The 15269-nt window shown below is 54.8% G+C and overlaps 7 protein-coding genes across 7 annotated transcripts; 2 read left to right on the forward strand and 5 right to left on the reverse strand.

The window, feature by feature from the left end:
- Positions 1 to 178: 178 nt before the first annotated feature.
- On the reverse strand, positions 179 to 646 carry PHSY_001784 (polyubiquitin; the record flags this gene model as incomplete). Its single annotated transcript, XM_012332410.1, has 2 exons — positions 179 to 486; positions 613 to 646. 2 exons carry the CDS (start codon positions 644 to 646, stop codon positions 179 to 181), a joined length of 342 nt encoding a protein of 113 aa, XP_012187800.1.
- Positions 647 to 1329: 683 nt separating this feature from the next.
- PHSY_001785 (hypothetical protein) lies at positions 1330 to 5693 on the reverse strand (the record flags this gene model as incomplete). Its single annotated transcript, XM_012332411.1, has 4 exons — positions 1330 to 3180; positions 3564 to 3618; positions 4551 to 4686; positions 5600 to 5693. 4 exons carry the CDS (start codon positions 5691 to 5693, stop codon positions 1330 to 1332), a joined length of 2136 nt encoding a protein of 711 aa, XP_012187801.1.
- Positions 5694 to 6340: 647 nt separating this feature from the next.
- PHSY_001786 (hypothetical protein) lies at positions 6341 to 8654 on the reverse strand (the record flags this gene model as incomplete). Its single annotated transcript, XM_012332412.1, has 2 exons — positions 6341 to 6504; positions 8534 to 8654. The coding sequence occupies 2 exons, from the start codon at positions 8652 to 8654 to the stop codon at positions 6341 to 6343; spliced, it is 285 nt and encodes a 94-aa protein (XP_012187802.1).
- Positions 8655 to 9371: 717 nt separating this feature from the next.
- Positions 9372 to 9737, reverse strand: PHSY_001787 (hypothetical protein; the record flags this gene model as incomplete). Its single annotated transcript, XM_012332413.1, has 1 exon — positions 9372 to 9737. The coding sequence occupies one exon, from the start codon at positions 9735 to 9737 to the stop codon at positions 9372 to 9374; it is 366 nt and encodes a 121-aa protein (XP_012187803.1).
- Positions 9738 to 9855: 118 nt separating this feature from the next.
- Positions 9856 to 10647, reverse strand: PHSY_001788 (hypothetical protein; the record flags this gene model as incomplete). Its single annotated transcript, XM_012332414.1, has 1 exon — positions 9856 to 10647. The coding sequence occupies one exon, from the start codon at positions 10645 to 10647 to the stop codon at positions 9856 to 9858; it is 792 nt and encodes a 263-aa protein (XP_012187804.1).
- A 983-nt stretch (positions 10648 to 11630) lies between these two features.
- Positions 11631 to 13688, forward strand: PHSY_001789 (potential sphingoid long chain base kinase; the record flags this gene model as incomplete). Its single annotated transcript, XM_012332415.1, has 1 exon — positions 11631 to 13688. One exon carries the CDS (start codon positions 11631 to 11633, stop codon positions 13686 to 13688), a length of 2058 nt encoding a protein of 685 aa, XP_012187805.1.
- Positions 13689 to 14070: 382 nt separating this feature from the next.
- PHSY_001790 (oxidoreductase) lies at positions 14071 to 14973 on the forward strand (the record flags this gene model as incomplete). Its single annotated transcript, XM_012332416.1, has 2 exons — positions 14071 to 14465; positions 14559 to 14973. The coding sequence occupies 2 exons, from the start codon at positions 14071 to 14073 to the stop codon at positions 14971 to 14973; spliced, it is 810 nt and encodes a 269-aa protein (XP_012187806.1).
- Between the last annotated feature and the right edge of the window lie 296 nt (positions 14974 to 15269).

Raw genomic sequence — 15269 nt, forward strand, 5'->3', positions numbered from 1 at the left:
ATTCCTCGCCAAGCTTGCCTTTCGGAAAAGTCGACTTGATTCGAGCTGTACAAGTACCTAGCTATCTTACAAAACCCTGCCGACTGAGCGATCTATAGCATACCACCTCGAAGAGCAAGCACCAACTGTGACATTCACATTGATAAACTTGGTCAGCGTACACCATTCTTTGCTCCAACTATATCAGACTGGTTGAGTCGTTGAGTTGATGACTTACGTGCAGGACGCTTCCGCCTTCGACACCAAAGTCCTTGGCCGTCTTTTCATCGTGCCTGTTATCTCGTCCCGTGACGGTATCGATGCGGAGTAGGGTCAGTAAAGGCATCGAGAGTGTGAAGTTGGATGACAGTTGAGCCGATGATGAGACGTACATTTGTTTACCGCCAAAGATGAGGCGTTGTTGGGCTGGTGGAATGCCCTCCTTCTCTTCGACTCGCTCCTTGATGCGTTGGATCTTGTCTGTCTGCTCGATGTCCAGCTCGATCTCTGTTGTCGGAGTGCACATTCCGAGATGGTGTCAAGTATCGAAGGCGTCGAACAATTGTGCAGGTAGTGGAAGCGTTAGCATGTGCGGTCTGATGCATCTACTGCGCAAGGTGGGACGAAGCTTACCCTTGCCGGTGAGCGTCTTGACTTTGATCAACATGTTGGTGCTCTACTGATGGACGGTGATCTCTTTGCTTTTGGATGATACCGTAGTCAAGAGGATACGATGAGTTGTATGCTGCAATTATCTACGAGATGCTGATGTTGAAGATGCAGGTCGACAAAGTCGTGGTTGGTCGAAGTGAGAAGACAAGATCGATCATCAAGGGTCCGCGCGCACGCACCTAAAAGGCGAAATGTGGAGCAACATTCCCTTTTTTTTTCACAGAAGCAAGATGGACACACTCTAACAACCCTTTTGGGCGGCTCAATTTTCCAGATTTCGGGCATTTCGGCCTGTGGCAAAACAGAAAGAGATCGAGTGCGTTCCCGACGACGAGCGGAAAGAGCTCAAATACTGGTTTATGGAGTGCGTCGCCATGCAGAGCCAAGTTTACCGCCGATGCGTCGCGCTGTCGCTACGAACGACGGGGTCACTCAAATCAGCAACCTCGCACGCGAAGCTCGTTGAACGCGCTTCGTCCACTTTCTCTTTTCGGTGGGAGCATCAAGCACATACAGCGTCACGGGCGGGACACAACGCTTCAGACTGTGTATTGCATCCATTACGCCTACCAAGGTGCACCGAGACCGTGCACAGTCGTTGACGCAGCGCGCTTTGGAACAATCTGGTGGTGAACCTTCCTCTAAGTCGAACATGGCGAGATTCTCACGGAGGAGCGACTACGATGGGGGCTGCATGCGTCGATGAGCATCTAGGTTCTCTTGCACGCCACAGTTGTCGCCGGAAACAGCAAGGCCGCTGGCCAGCTCGGGCCTCGAGTCTCCGAATGACTGTCCGAACTGAGGAATGGAGTGCGTCATGGAGCTCTGTCGCAAGCTGCCACCAGCTCCCGGCATACCGACTAGGCTGGCGCCATTGTCCCTGTACTCGATGGGATGCTGGAGATGCTGCGAAGGAACTGACTGGCGCGCTGGCTGCTGTTGGGAAGGCGAGAACGAAAGCATCGAGGGAGCCCCGCCCAGCGTGTTGGATCCCATGAATGTTGTTGGAGGCAGACGCGCGCTGCCAAGGCTCGAATAGCCTGCTGGAGCACTTCTAGTCCCGTCAAAGTAGGTATTGCTCGAAGTACCGCCGAGCGTATCCGAATCGGTCCAATTGCCGCTGGCGTATGCGCTCGACGAGGTTACGGCTTCGCCAAACAAGTCAGTCGACTTGAAGTTGTCCTGCCGAAAGTGGTTCGATGGTCGTTCGCCATAAGGGTGCATCCGAGCCGTGCTGTGTGCGAAGGAGTGGCTTTCACCGGAAGTCAGGCTGCTTGGCATGGTTCGACCATAGCTTGACATCACCGAAAGCTCTCCACGATCTCTTCGGTCACCGAAGGTCGACTTGCGGGAGGCAAAGTCGCGGCCAGAAAGGTCATGCATGCTGGCGCTTCCACTTTGACTTGCTTCCGGTCGCTGTGGATCGCTTCCGCTTCTGCGTTCGGCGGAGTGTCCGGCTGAAGAACTTCGTTCCGAGGTATCGTAATCCTGACTACCGCTAGCATAGCCTCCATCGAGTGCTCTCTGAGCAGACTTTGTATCCGTCGTCTGCCTTTGATCGTTGCTGTGACTGCTACTGGCTTGCTTGGATTTGCCCTTCTTCTTTGGTCGATACCGATACGTGGGATACATCTTTTGATGAGCCAGCTTTTTCTCGTCTGCCATCGATTCGAATCTCTGCTTGACGGCCGTTGTCTCGTTCTGCCACATCTGCGAGATGATCCTCGAGATCTCGGCCTGCGACTTGGGCTTGTCTGTGGATCCTGTCTGTGTCTGAGCTTCGCGATTCTGTTGGATCTCCCGAAACTTCTGCGAGCGGTACAGGATCCACGCATTCGGTGGACGTGGAGTATGTGGCTCCGCTGCCGCTTCAGCACGGTTCCGCCCTCCACGCTGTCCATCCAGAGAGCTGTGCTGATGTTCCGAATGATGCTGCAGAGTATATGAGGTGGATGGATGTGGCGTTCCGAGCGATTGGGAGCCCGTCGGGTTGCCTGACATATGCATTTCCAACGATTGGTCCGAGCCGAAATGCAAGTGCTGCTCGCGAGCATGCTGCTGTTGGTGCTGGTGCAGCTGGGGCTGCTGATATTGGTGTTGGGTTTGCTGATTTTGGAAAGCGTGCGAGGGAGAGTGGCCGGTGTGAGTCAAGTCCTGCTGATAGTGGTTGTGATGCGATGGGTGATGTGGAAGCGTGCTGCTGTAAGGCGGAAGTGACTGTGGCTCGGTCTCATGTTGGGCGTGAACGCTCAGCAAAGGATGCGGCGTAGCATCACCACGCAGTCCTCCACCTACAGAAACATAAGACGAGGAAGAGGCCGGATACAGCGGTGAGCCGTCGACGTACGTCGTGGTCCGGCCGAAAGCGTCAGGCTGCGAAGGCACGGATGCTGCGCCGTCCATCTCTGGACGATTCAGTCCAGTACCTCTATCTTCCCACTGGCCTAAGCGGGAAGGACCCGAGCCGACGTTATAACCGTGCTGCGCCATGATCTGAGGCAGAGCTGATGAAACAGTCGCTCGTGGGATCTAAGAGAATCAGAAGCGAGCGGCAACAATGACGAAAGTCACAACAGCGCCATCCGCAAGGACGATGTGGATATTCGAGGACAGAAGGAAGGGAAGTGGAGTTAATTGAAGTTGTCAGTCTACGGATCATTGTCATTCTGATCGCATCGACTTAATGGGAGGCCAAGTTCTCGAGATAGCATGTTATCGGTCAATAAGGCGGCTTGCAGCCCAAGAGATGCACACGAAACGACTTCGACTCCATGCAGAAGCCCGCCAAATGGAAACCCGGAAGCGAGGCGCAGGTTGTGTGCATGTTCATCTCATGTGTGGCAACGAGGACAATGGGAACACCATGTCATAGAAGCACGCCGGAAGTCGGTACTACAAGGAGAGGAACTTACGGAATCAAGGAAGCTCCAACCGAAGCACGATTCTCGAGGGGCCTGGCTCTTGATTCTGAAGTGGATAAGACCGACGAAGAAGCCACGACAAGTGCATGGACGGGGAAGCACGGCGGAACACGTTGAACAAGGTGGAAGGGAAGGAAGAAAGGCGGTGAAGATCAGTACCTCGTCTCAGAGCTTTTCTGCGCATGCAGATGAAAATAGAGTAAGCCTGCAGAGTGATGCCCTGGCAGGTGCTGTGCCGCTGAGCCCGGCTAAGACGATACGCGGCTCACAAGGCACGGTAAGCTGCTGTGCAATGTCGTCGAGACATCTGAACCGACGAATCAGGACCATGCGTAGGACCATTCGCCCACCAGCCGAATCATCGGGCCAGCTGATCTTCGCACAAGAGGTGTATGAGGCCCATCAGCCCGCAACACCATTCATGTAATGGGATGAGAAAGCAAGTGGGAGACAAAGGGGGTTTCACTTACGGAGACGTTCTCAATATTACTTCCATATCAATGCTGTCCTTTGTATCCTACGCTTCGACGATGAGGAGCTCTGTGAGAGAGATCAATGCGATTTGGATGTCGAATCGCGGCGAAATTGGGTACGACGTCTGATATGGTGCAGAAGAATGGCGAAGGGAAGGAAGGTAGTGTGGTTGAATGTTGTATGGTTGGTGGCGAGGATGCAACAACTAGCTCGCTCGATGGACCTGAATACGAAACTTGTCGCGTGTACAATGTACGAAGATTGATGAAGCTCTGCAGACCTGGCGGCTTGCCCGTATTGAAACACTGCCAGGTGAGATAGCCAAAAAAAATGATCCTGCCAAGGCCGGTCTCGTGTCGGACGACGACAGCACGTTTTTTGGCGCCGAAGCCCTTTGTTCGACGCCAGTCTGTCTGCGACCCGAGCGACTAGATCAACGGGAGAGACTTTTCAGGAAAGACGTTGCGTCAAGCCCGAGCGAGCTGTTAGTGGCGAAACGCGGACGGATGTGTAGCTAGACAACGCATATAGTAGACAATGGCAGGCAAGGTGCCGAGCAGCGCAGCGTTGTTTAAGTTTCCTTCAATGATCCGGTATGGGTATTCTCGGCAGGAGACAAACATATCCGGAATGGGGTAAGCTGTGACGAGAGGAGGTCAGTCAACACAACTCAGGCCCGCTGCAAAGAAAAGCAGCTTGAATAGCCTTGCGCGAGGGGCCCAAGCAAGTCGCAGCTCGCATCAAGGGTTACCCTCCGCTTTTCTCTACCGAAGCCCGGAAAAAGCGAAGCTATTCGGTTGTTTGTCAGTGCAAACGATCCGCACCACTGTTCAGCAAGGCAGCGGAAGGCGGATAAAGCATTCAAAGACGCTGGGAGGCAGGGACTTGTTGGAGTGTCTACGTGCGATGGACGAGAATGAAGGGTCGGTTGAGGGGGCGAGAGACCCAAGGTGAAGTAGGCAGGTTTGATGGCGGATAGGCGGCCCGGCATAGAGCCGGCTGGGGCGATGGTGGACCGAAAGAAACAAAGGGAGTCTAAGGGTCGCGGGAATGTGCTTCCAAGCATCAAGAACAATGCTTAGACAATGGCGGCAAAGTTTCGAGGTCACAAAATACGATTCCGCAGCAGGTTCGAGCGCGTCAGCAGCAGCAAATACGTGCCCAACAGCCCTTCCAAAGTAAGCGTGCATTGTTCAAGGACCTGACAGGTCGAAATCGGTGACATCGAGTAGTTCGGCCGCGCGCCTCATATCGGGGAGCCCTTCAAGAGAAGACCCACGGCAGCGAAGGGCGGCGAGAGCCTTACAAATGCTTCGGGAATCCCTGCTTCCCGAATCGTTGCGAGGCGAAGAGCAGCAAAACTCCGCCCAACAGCTGACAACGTTTGTATCACGTCGATGAAAGCGAAGGGGCTTGGCAGAGGGCGTCATCGAGGTGTACGACGCGGCCTGGCGTTGCGTGAACGGGGCATTATCGTTTAGCTTTGGGTCCAGTTGGATGCCCACGCTGTGTGGTGGAGCCGACGACGTAGACCCAGGAAGCGGAAAAGGCACCAACTCGGAAGACGAACTTGCTTTTGCCGCCAGACTGAGTGGACGCGAAAAGCGAGGGGGATCCACAAGCTCGGTTACAAATCTCTTCCCCCATGCGGCGCGGGCGGATGCAAGGAAAGAGCGCGACCTATCTCGAATCGGACGATCTCTTCCTCATCAACCAATGAGGCGTCGGAATCGACGAGTGCCATCCGCTTCTCTGCTCTGTGGTGACTACAAACAAACATACTGTACCACGACACAGTTCAACCGAGCCAATCCGTGATTATTTGGTCCAGCATTGCCTTCCATTGACGTTCGCTCCCTCTGCTACCCCTGTCGTGGTGTCTGAATCTTGCTACCGTCGTGTCGTATTTGCGATGATCGCACTGAATCGTCGCATGCTCTCCATCTCTGAACCCGAAAAGGAGCGTCTGATGATCCATTCTGCAACTCGGCGGCAACCCAGGTCAGAATGACACCTTGCACATTGGCACAAAATCAGCCAAGAAAAGGCAAGATAGACGCCAGAAAGCTATAGCAACGAGCATCCATGAGGGTTGCGGCGAGTCTCACCATCAAACTTCATTCGCAGTTCCAATCGATAAACGTCGAAAGTCCCGATCGATGATGGAGTCACCACAAAGGTGGCACAATGTCTCCTTGAGTCCTGGATTCGGCGTCAAGGCGAACAAGGTTGGGATTCTTGTCCCCGACTAAGCGAGTCGGTGTCGTCGCTGTTTGTCTGCTGAACTTGAAAAGTCAATCATTTGGAGTACCATCGGTCGTCAGCAATGTTGACATGCGAACCGTCAACAGCTCGGCAAGAACACGGCGTTCCAGCGTAGAAACTGAGGAGGATGAAGAAATTCCATTGCAAACTCGGATCTCGATGAAATCTCGGTCAGACCCAGCCGTGGCACAACCTAGGAAGGTCCGCCGATGTTGCAGACTGCGATGCCATATTCAGCGCTACAAACGTCTTCATGCGTCTGGAAGACATTGCATGTGTCAGCATGCTCATCAAAATTCATCTTGACTCCGACGTCGTTGCTGCAGGGGCTTCATGATGCCCAACACACGTCGCACTCTCGACATGAAATGGGAAGACGCGTGGGCGCGCATAGATCTTCCATGAGTTGTTTGGTGAAAAGGAGCACAGAAGTTGAAGAACAACGACCCAGATTTCAAGGGGTGTTGACTCGAGTGTTCGACGGTGCTTTCACGCCCTCTGAAGGCTTTTTCACAGCCGCCTTCAACTTAGTACTCATGCCGCGGGGGCGTTCTGCCCCTCGTACCGCATGCTTGATGCAAGACCCACGCGAGCGTTCCCGCCTTGGCATACCTGACGAAGAGGGCGCCTTACATCGTGTGTTGTCCAGAAACTGTGTCGGCTACTGTCTTGATTCAAATACTTGGTAAAGGGACCAACACCTCTAGCTCTTTGAAGGACCCATGACACGAGTTGCAGCGGAACTGTCGATGATGTCGAGGCTTCTGGTCCAGCTCAACCAGCCTCATCTAATAATATTTGAGATAGGTCTTTTTGACGCGCGATTCATCGGCGGGAACTCGCTTGGGGCTTGCACAACGACGTGCTCTCTCTTTGCTTTAGCCGTCGCCTTGTTGGGATACAGGTCTACTGTAAGGCCATCAGAATTTCAACACCGTCAGACCCAAGCACGCGTAGTCCGCTTCCATGACGATCGACAGAATGATGTGACCTTCGTTCGATATAAAAAAGAAATGTTCATTGCTCTAACTGACATTGAAAAAGCCATCTCGATCGAGACGCTTCTGTTCGCATGCGGAGGGCGAGCGAGATTCGGCGCCTGCCTTAGATCCCGTAGGGCTTAAAGGATGGTACGGACGCCGGTGCCACCTCGCTTGCGGGCTCCGGCCTCCGACGTCGTCCCTTTTGCAGTCTAGACTCCCGAAGTTCTCAGCAGACCTCGGTCACCACCACGACCATACGGCAAAATCAGCCTAGTACGGTATTTTCGAACATGTTTCTTCCAAACAAGGATACCTCCACTGAGCAGCAACACTGCGAACCGTATTTCGCCGAGCATCCTCGCGGTCGCAAGGAAAACTCCTTCGCATTGGGAACTCCACATTGATGCTTGCCTTGCTGTGGCCGAATCAGCACTGGCACTGAGGGAGTCTGAGCGCTCAAACAGAACCTCGGAAAACACTCTCGGAGATTTTTGACAAGGCTGTGTCGGGTTGGGGAAAGGAGAGGGGGGAGGGGAGGAAAGGCCTCTTTCTGCTGCATATGCACTAGATGCGTGCTCCAACGCCCCTAGTCAAATGACGGAAGTCGATTGTCTGCGCAAATTCCAGCTCGGGAACACCACACTATCCCTGACACATTGGGAAGCACAACGGTCTGCGAGATTAGAATACCGTCGCAATCAAGTCGGCGATAGAAATGCAGACTTGAAGAGCGCCTGTTCTGTCTCACGTCGACATTGAGGAGAAGAGCGGGTGGCACCCAGAAAAAGGTAGCGCAACGCGGTGAATGCGCGGAAGCGTGGAATTTATTGATTGCACAGAAACCGTAGTATTCGGACTCACAGTTGTAGGCTTTTCCGCAACCATCGAGACCGGAGACTCGATCGACGAGTTCTCGGGTTCGCTTAGCGTTTCGGGTTGCGTTTCCGAGTTCCAGCAATTCGGCCACACAGGTGAATCGCACACAAAGACGAACCCATTTCGCTTCGCCCTGACGAGAGGCGTTTCACCGTTCTTGACCGCACAGATGCAGTCGCGTGATCATCTTCCGCTGCGACGTTCCCCTTTGGCCGCATGAAGTGCAGTAGCACGGAACTTGGCGCGCTCGCTTCCTGTGCGCACGTTGCATCGGGCAGGAGCGTTGAGTTCCGACGCCCACCTTTTTCACACCCAATCTTCTCACCGTGTGAGCCGCTTTGTAGCGTCTCTTCCAAAACTCACCTTGCAAACGTGTCCCAATCTTGATAGATGGGACGAGCGCCGCCAAGACAACGCTGTCTCGAGTCCAGCCGAATGCGGCGCTCACCCAATCCTGCTTTTTTAGATTCAGTCGTGCGACCATTCGGCGCAGAAGCAGTTTTCGGGAACGACACGAGAGAGACCACGGGATCCATGTTTCCATTAACTTAACGAGACCCCGAGCGCGATGGGCGTGGGACGCCGAAGCAAAAAAAAAAACGAGGCGTGCTTTGTCCTGCAGAAGCTTTACGCTCGCTCGCTGTTCTGCATTTGTCTGTCATTCCGTTCCCTTGTGCCTCGGGTAAGTTCTGAGCGGAAGACATGTGCCATCGAACACGCGCTTCCAATGCTGTTCGACAACAACATCAGCTGCTTCCTGCTCTCGAAGAAATCGGCTCGGCGAAATGAAATGGTCTTTTTTTTGCCCTGAGCCCACGTTAAGAAGATCAATTGAGAAGATCAATTGAGACGTCTTCTGACCGCGCTGACTTGAGCAAGCACTGTCTCCCTGCTCACTTTCGTTTATATCGCATGCTGGCACTGACAATGCTTGTAGGTGCAGACGAACTAGGATCAAGACTATCGTTCGGGTTCGGGTTCGGGCTTCGGTTTCGAGTTTGGATACGATCGGCGCAAGGAACAAACACAGGTCCCCAGGGAATGACCCGCGGCTGTAAAGTGGTTCGCGAATCTGGAACCACCAAACGATCGGAGCGCATTTGTCCGAGTCCGAGTCCGAGTCCGAGTCCGGCTTTGACGGTGAGACACCCGAATGTCAGGTCGTAAAACCAAGGTGGTACGATACTGCGTGTCGTCGAGATCATGTTGGCGGGCTGCGTTCATGCCGATGAATAATCCACGCTGACAGCTCCGTCGTGGCAACGATATGCATGCAGTAAACAACACGGCATCGGCAATGCTGGAAAGACGAGCTGGGATTGGCTGAGCGACTTGTTCCGAAGCAGCCGAGCCTAGATGTGTTCTTATGCAAATTGCGAGTTTCGATCCATTGTCCTGCGTAGTGGGAGACGTCGGTGACCGGCGACTCATTCGACTGCAGCTGGGACATTTGCGCAAAGCAGCCGTCGGATCTGCCAGACAAGGACATGCCACTCGGAGAATTGGGATCAACGAAGATGGGTGTTGAGACGGCAGGGTCATGTGCAAGTGCCAAGATCCGTGTCATGCTGACAACGACAAAGGCTGCATGCGTATGCTTTGTATTCTTGGACACGGTGATCCGAGGAGATGTTGTTGTATTGGCTTGGTACCTACGAAGGCAATGTGCGTTTTGAGGTCCTGCTTCAACTGTCTTGCCTCGGCTCGCATACGTGTCGGCTGCGCCACAGGACGACAGAGTCCTTGCCAAACTTGGCCTGGCTTGGAGCGGTCCAATTCGAGTCGTCTTCCTTCTCGAGGACAGCTGGCAGCTCAGACGTGAAACCGAAACCGTCTTCGCCCACTGTCACTGGGGCGATTGTGACGAGCAGAGCATCGATCAGCTGCGGCTGCTTCATCAGGCTATCGATCACGGCTGCACCGCCTTCCACCATAAGTCGCCTGATACCCGCCTGATGAATGACTCGGAGAATTGTGGTCCAATCAAGCAATTCCGCTGAAGAGTTGTCGTGCAGCTTCATCACCTCGACACCAGCCTCCTCGAGTTGAGCCTGCCTTTGAGGGTCGACCGTGCCCGATGTCAGCACCAACGGCTTTCGTCCGATACCCGCACCATAGTTTCGAATCAGCTTGCAGTCGGTTGGCATGCGCAGCCTAGAGTCCAGCACAATGGGTCTCGGGAGCTCCGATGTAGGGGGCGGAGGAGAGAGGAGGCGAGCATTGAGTTGAGGATTGTCGTTGAGGACTGTGCCGATGCCTACCATGATGCCGTCATGGAGCGTTCTCAATTGGTGCGTCAGGAGCATGCTTTCGGGACCGCTAAGCGCCATCTGCGCTTTGCCCGGTCCAGCAATCTTGCCATCTTGAGACTGCGCAAATGTGAGTGTGACGTGCGGCTGTCGATCACTGGTGCTGAATCGAAGATTCTCGTGCAGAAAGCGGGACGCCTGCGTCTCTTCTGCTTCCGTAGGCGACATCGAGGGGACAGGGCTTAACAAGAGCGCACCTCGTCAGAGGACAGCGCTCGGACTGCTGTTCACGATGAGTGGTAGAGACGGCGCGGCTGTGAAGGTGCGCCAACGCGATCCCTGGTGCACCTCAGTCTCTTGCTTGGTACGGCTGTTCCGACGGCTGAAGCTCCGACCCGAGCTCAAATGAAAGGTCGTTGCTGCGTGCGCTAACTGCAGGTTCGATGTGACTGCGCCCCTCTTTCGGCTGAACCGCAGGTGAAGCTGACCAGCCAGCAGTCGTCACCAACTGTGTCACGCCAGCGGAGTGATGAGGCCGTGGCATGTGTCGTAAAGCGTCGCATAGTGTGAACGTGCGAAGCTTTCTTCTGAAATTGTGTGACCCGTGCAGGCCGCTCAGGCCTCCTCGGCTGCGCGCTAAAAGACCCTCTTGAACAATTTAGACGGCGTCAATCTTCGTCTCTGTTGAAGCGGGGGCGCGATACGCGACACAATGCGTCGAGACGCGCTGGAACATCGTGATGGCATATCGCCCTCGTCCAAATATGCCGACCACTCTGTCTTGAGTGCAATCGAGTCGAAAGCGATCCTCGCTTTGCGAGACGTCTGCATGACTCTCGGCGTTGGCATGGTTGTCATTGAGAAGCGTGGGCACCGAAGGATGGATGAAGATTGGCCCCGAGGTGGACCCTGAGAAAAGTGGTCGGCAAACCTGCAAAGCCTAAATTTTCGTCTTCTTCGCGACTTTTCTCCACACGACGCACGCACACCATCACCAACGAGCGATTCGGTCTCGTCGATAGCGCATCGCAGTCCGGCTCGAGCCCCATTCAACTGCCCGCTGCTCATCTACACCTGGGACAGCGAGATCCAGCTTCGGCTGCATTGAAACAAAGACGATCGGTCGTCGCAAACTAAGCTCATTGCGCTCATCCGACCGGCCAAGACGGGCAGCGACGACAGGCCAGCGAGCCTGAAGGTGAACGCTAGAAATGACTACGCAGCTCTCGAACGACGCCGCTACCCATACAGTCGAGGTATCTATCGACGGCAAGCCTGCCTCCATCGGTTGCGACCATGAGTTTCTCTTTGTCGTACGGGGCCGTTCGCGTCAGGCCGATGACCTTGCAAGCAAAGCATACGTGCGCGTGCCCCTCGCCCTCGTTCTCAACGCATCCTTCGTCTCGGACTCAGATGGTGGCTCGCTCCTCGTGCGCCTATTATCGCCGCCAGTACAAGCGCAGAGTCGACAGGCAACCGGTCCATTCTCGCTCTTCAAAAAGGACAAGTTACCGCCAAAATGTATGGAGTCGCTCTCGCAACAAGCCTACGATGCGCTGGTGCCAGCGGAGCGATCCGAAAGACTACGGGAACAGCTCGAAGGGCCGTGTTCTAATCTCCGCCTTGTCAAGATCGAGGCGCGCGTCGTGTCCGTCAAAGATGGAGCCGATGTGGAAGCCAGTGCCCTGGCTTGGGTTGATTTGGTCATGAGCAGAGCCTACCGGCAAGTCAAGCCTTTCAAGCGCGTCAAAGTTCTCATTAATCCTGCCGGTGGGCCTGGAAAAGGTCGTCAGCTCTTTGAGAGCCGCGCTCGCCCCATCCTCGAGGCGGCGGGCTGCAAACTCGACATCACAATCACATCACACCGAATGCACGGCGTCGAGATCGCGCGTGACCTCAAGGTGGAAGACTACGATGCGATTGGTGTAGTCAGCGGCGATGGTCTTCTGCACGAACTACTTAACGGGTTTGCGATTCGCTCGGATGCGACCAAAGCATTGGCTCTGCCTCTGGCACCTATTCCGGCCGGTAGCGGAAACGCCATGTCCATCAATCTTCTAGGCGCACAGCAGGGATTCAGTCTCGCGCTCGCGTGCCTCAACATCATCAAGGGTCGTCCTATGAAGCTTGACCTGCTGAGCGTCACGCAGCCGGCTTCCGCATTTGCTCCAGGTGCGCCGGTGCCCGGACGGCCGCTTGAACGATCCCTTGGCAGACGCGGAGGAAAAGCCGTCCGGGAAGCGACAATCAATGGCGGTCCGATAGCAGCCACGCGAGGCTCGCAAGACGTGGCAAGACTCATCGACGCTCCCTCGAAGCCCTTCGTCCAATACTACTCGTTCCTCTCTCAGGCTATCGGCATCCTCGCCGACCTTGACTTGGGCACTGAGCATCTGCGCGCCCTTGGAGATACTCGCTTCCTCATCGGCTATGCAACTTCGGTGTTGCGCAACGCAAAGTGCGATGTTGATGTCGATATCAAGCTTGGCGCAAGGGGAACTAAAAGCAGGGAAGAGATGCGTCAACGAGTAATCGACTTCTATCACACCAGCCCGCCAACGACCGCCGACCAAAATGGCAAAGACGACCACGCTGGGACTGCAGAGGCCACAAATGGCAGTGACGTTGAAGGACAGAACGTTTCCGCAGACCAGAATGGCCGAAATGGCTCCGCTGTGGGGCTGCTTCATGGCGACGTCACGGAATCTCTTACAACAGATGCAGGCCCGCCACCGCCGTTCGACATGAGCGATCCATCGTGGCCGCATTCTTTGCTCTCCAAGAAGAGCTCTGTACGACAGATTGGCGCAACTCTGCAAAGCTCACAAGGAGACGAGCAAGGGTCGAGTTCAGGCTGGGTCCGCATCCAAGAACCCATTGCAAGCCTGTACGGTGGCAAGCTGCCCTTTGTCAGCCGTGACATGATGCAGTTCCCCTTTGCGCTCCCAAACGACGGCACGATCGATGTTGCCATGATCCTCCACACGGGAGGGCGGGTTGCCAAAGTTCCAGAGACTGGTTATGCAGAGAACGGGCAGATCGTGTACCAAAAGGCCATGACCTATCTCAAGGTCGAGGCCATCCGCGTCACACCGAGACTCAAGGAAGGAGACAAGAAGCTCAAAAATGGCGGACTTATTAGCATCGATGGCGAAAAGGTGCCGTATGCGGCCTTCCAGGTAGAGATAGCGCAGGGCCTCCAGTACTCGGTCTTGTCGCTGTACGGTCGGTTCTGTGTACCCGTCGTGGAACCACCAGCAGCGTCGTGAGTCAAAGTCTCGCTTCCGGATCCAATGACACACGCTCGGCGTCCATGCAATAACATCACTGTTCATCGATACTGATTCTGAGCTCGGCAAGCCAGCTAGTACCGCATGGAACGTAAATGTCGATCCGTCTCGGCATTATGTGGTGTGATGGTTGAGTTCGGGAATAAGGCGATTGATTTTGCGGTGACGTGATCAGCAGGCGAAGTGATCCGCTGATTCGTCTTCCGGTGCTGGGGCTGCAGGGTCTCCATTACACGGCTGGGACGTGCATTTTCGGCTATGCAGTGTATATATATTTGAAGGCAATGCCGCGCTGCTTCTGGTATCCCTTTCCTCTTTCACATCAACGACAGACCAATCAAATATCCTCCGTGGAAGCAAGATGTCGCTTACAGCCGCAGCAAAGCAGATCGTGGTGGTGGTCGGAGCCGGACCCGGGTTGGGCTTCAGCGTGGCTCGCAAATTTGCCGAGCAGGGTCACCCTGTAGCGCTTCTATCGCGTTCCAAGGAGCGTCTAGAGTCGCTGGCTGCGCAGATCAACAGCCTCTCGGGACAGCACGGCCAGGCAGTGGCGTACGCTGTCGACGTCCAGGATGAAGGGTCGGTGCACAACACAATCGAGCAGGTCCAAGAGCATTTCTCGAGCGGCAAGGCGGGATCAGCCCATCAAGGTGCGGCAATCCACACTGGCATTTTCAACCCGGGAGGAGGTTTTGTGCGAGCCGGTTTCCTCGATACCAAAGCTAGTCAGGTCGAGGATGCTTTCAAGACCCAAGTGTGAGTACATTGACACCACCGGGTCCGAAAAGCTAGCCAAAGCGTGCTAACAACAACATGTGCTTCCTTTTCTTTTTCGTCGAACGATGGCAGATACGGCGGCTTTGTATTTTCCCAGGCCATCCTCAAGGCCATCACCTCGAGCGCTGCATTCTCTCAAGCGAGTGACGCAAAAGTGCCGCTGGGCAATATCTTTCTGACGGGCGCCACGGCTTCGATCAAAGGCAGCGCCAACTTTGCAGCGTTCGCTTCGGCCAAGTTTGGACTGCGTGCGCTCGGACAAAGCCTGGCGAGGGAGTGGGGGCCCAAGGGGATCCACGTCTCGCACTTTATCATCGATGGTATCATTGTCACGGAACGGACCGACGCTCTGATCGGCAAGGACTATGCGCCCGAGTCGCGCATGGATGCAGATGACATCGCTCAGGTGTACCTCGACACATTCCGCCAGCCTCGTAGCGTGTGGGGATTCGAGATCGACCTTCGTCCTTCGGTGGAAAAGTGGTGATGGACGATATTGCGGGTTGCATCTGATGTTGTCTGGATCAAGGCTCTTATTGGTAGAGCAGACGTCCAAGCGTGATACTGTACCTTGACCGTATTTGATAGCCGGCTGAGGCGACTTTGTGGAGCGGCTCGAGCCTGCGGCCGGCGAATTTGACTTGCCCAATGCGCGAGAATATATTTTTTTATCTTGAATAAAATCGGCATTGGCATCCGGATGACGCTCGCAGCAGCGCGTGTGAGTGAATTTACTGCGAAAGGCGCATGTGACAGGGACAAGAATGATGACCCGCGCTCGGC

The sequence above is a fragment of the Pseudozyma hubeiensis genome (genome assembly GCF_000403515.1).
Source record: "Pseudozyma hubeiensis SY62 DNA, scaffold: PHS20, whole genome shotgun sequence".
NCBI lineage: Eukaryota > Fungi > Basidiomycota > Ustilaginomycetes > Ustilaginales > Ustilaginaceae > Pseudozyma > Pseudozyma hubeiensis.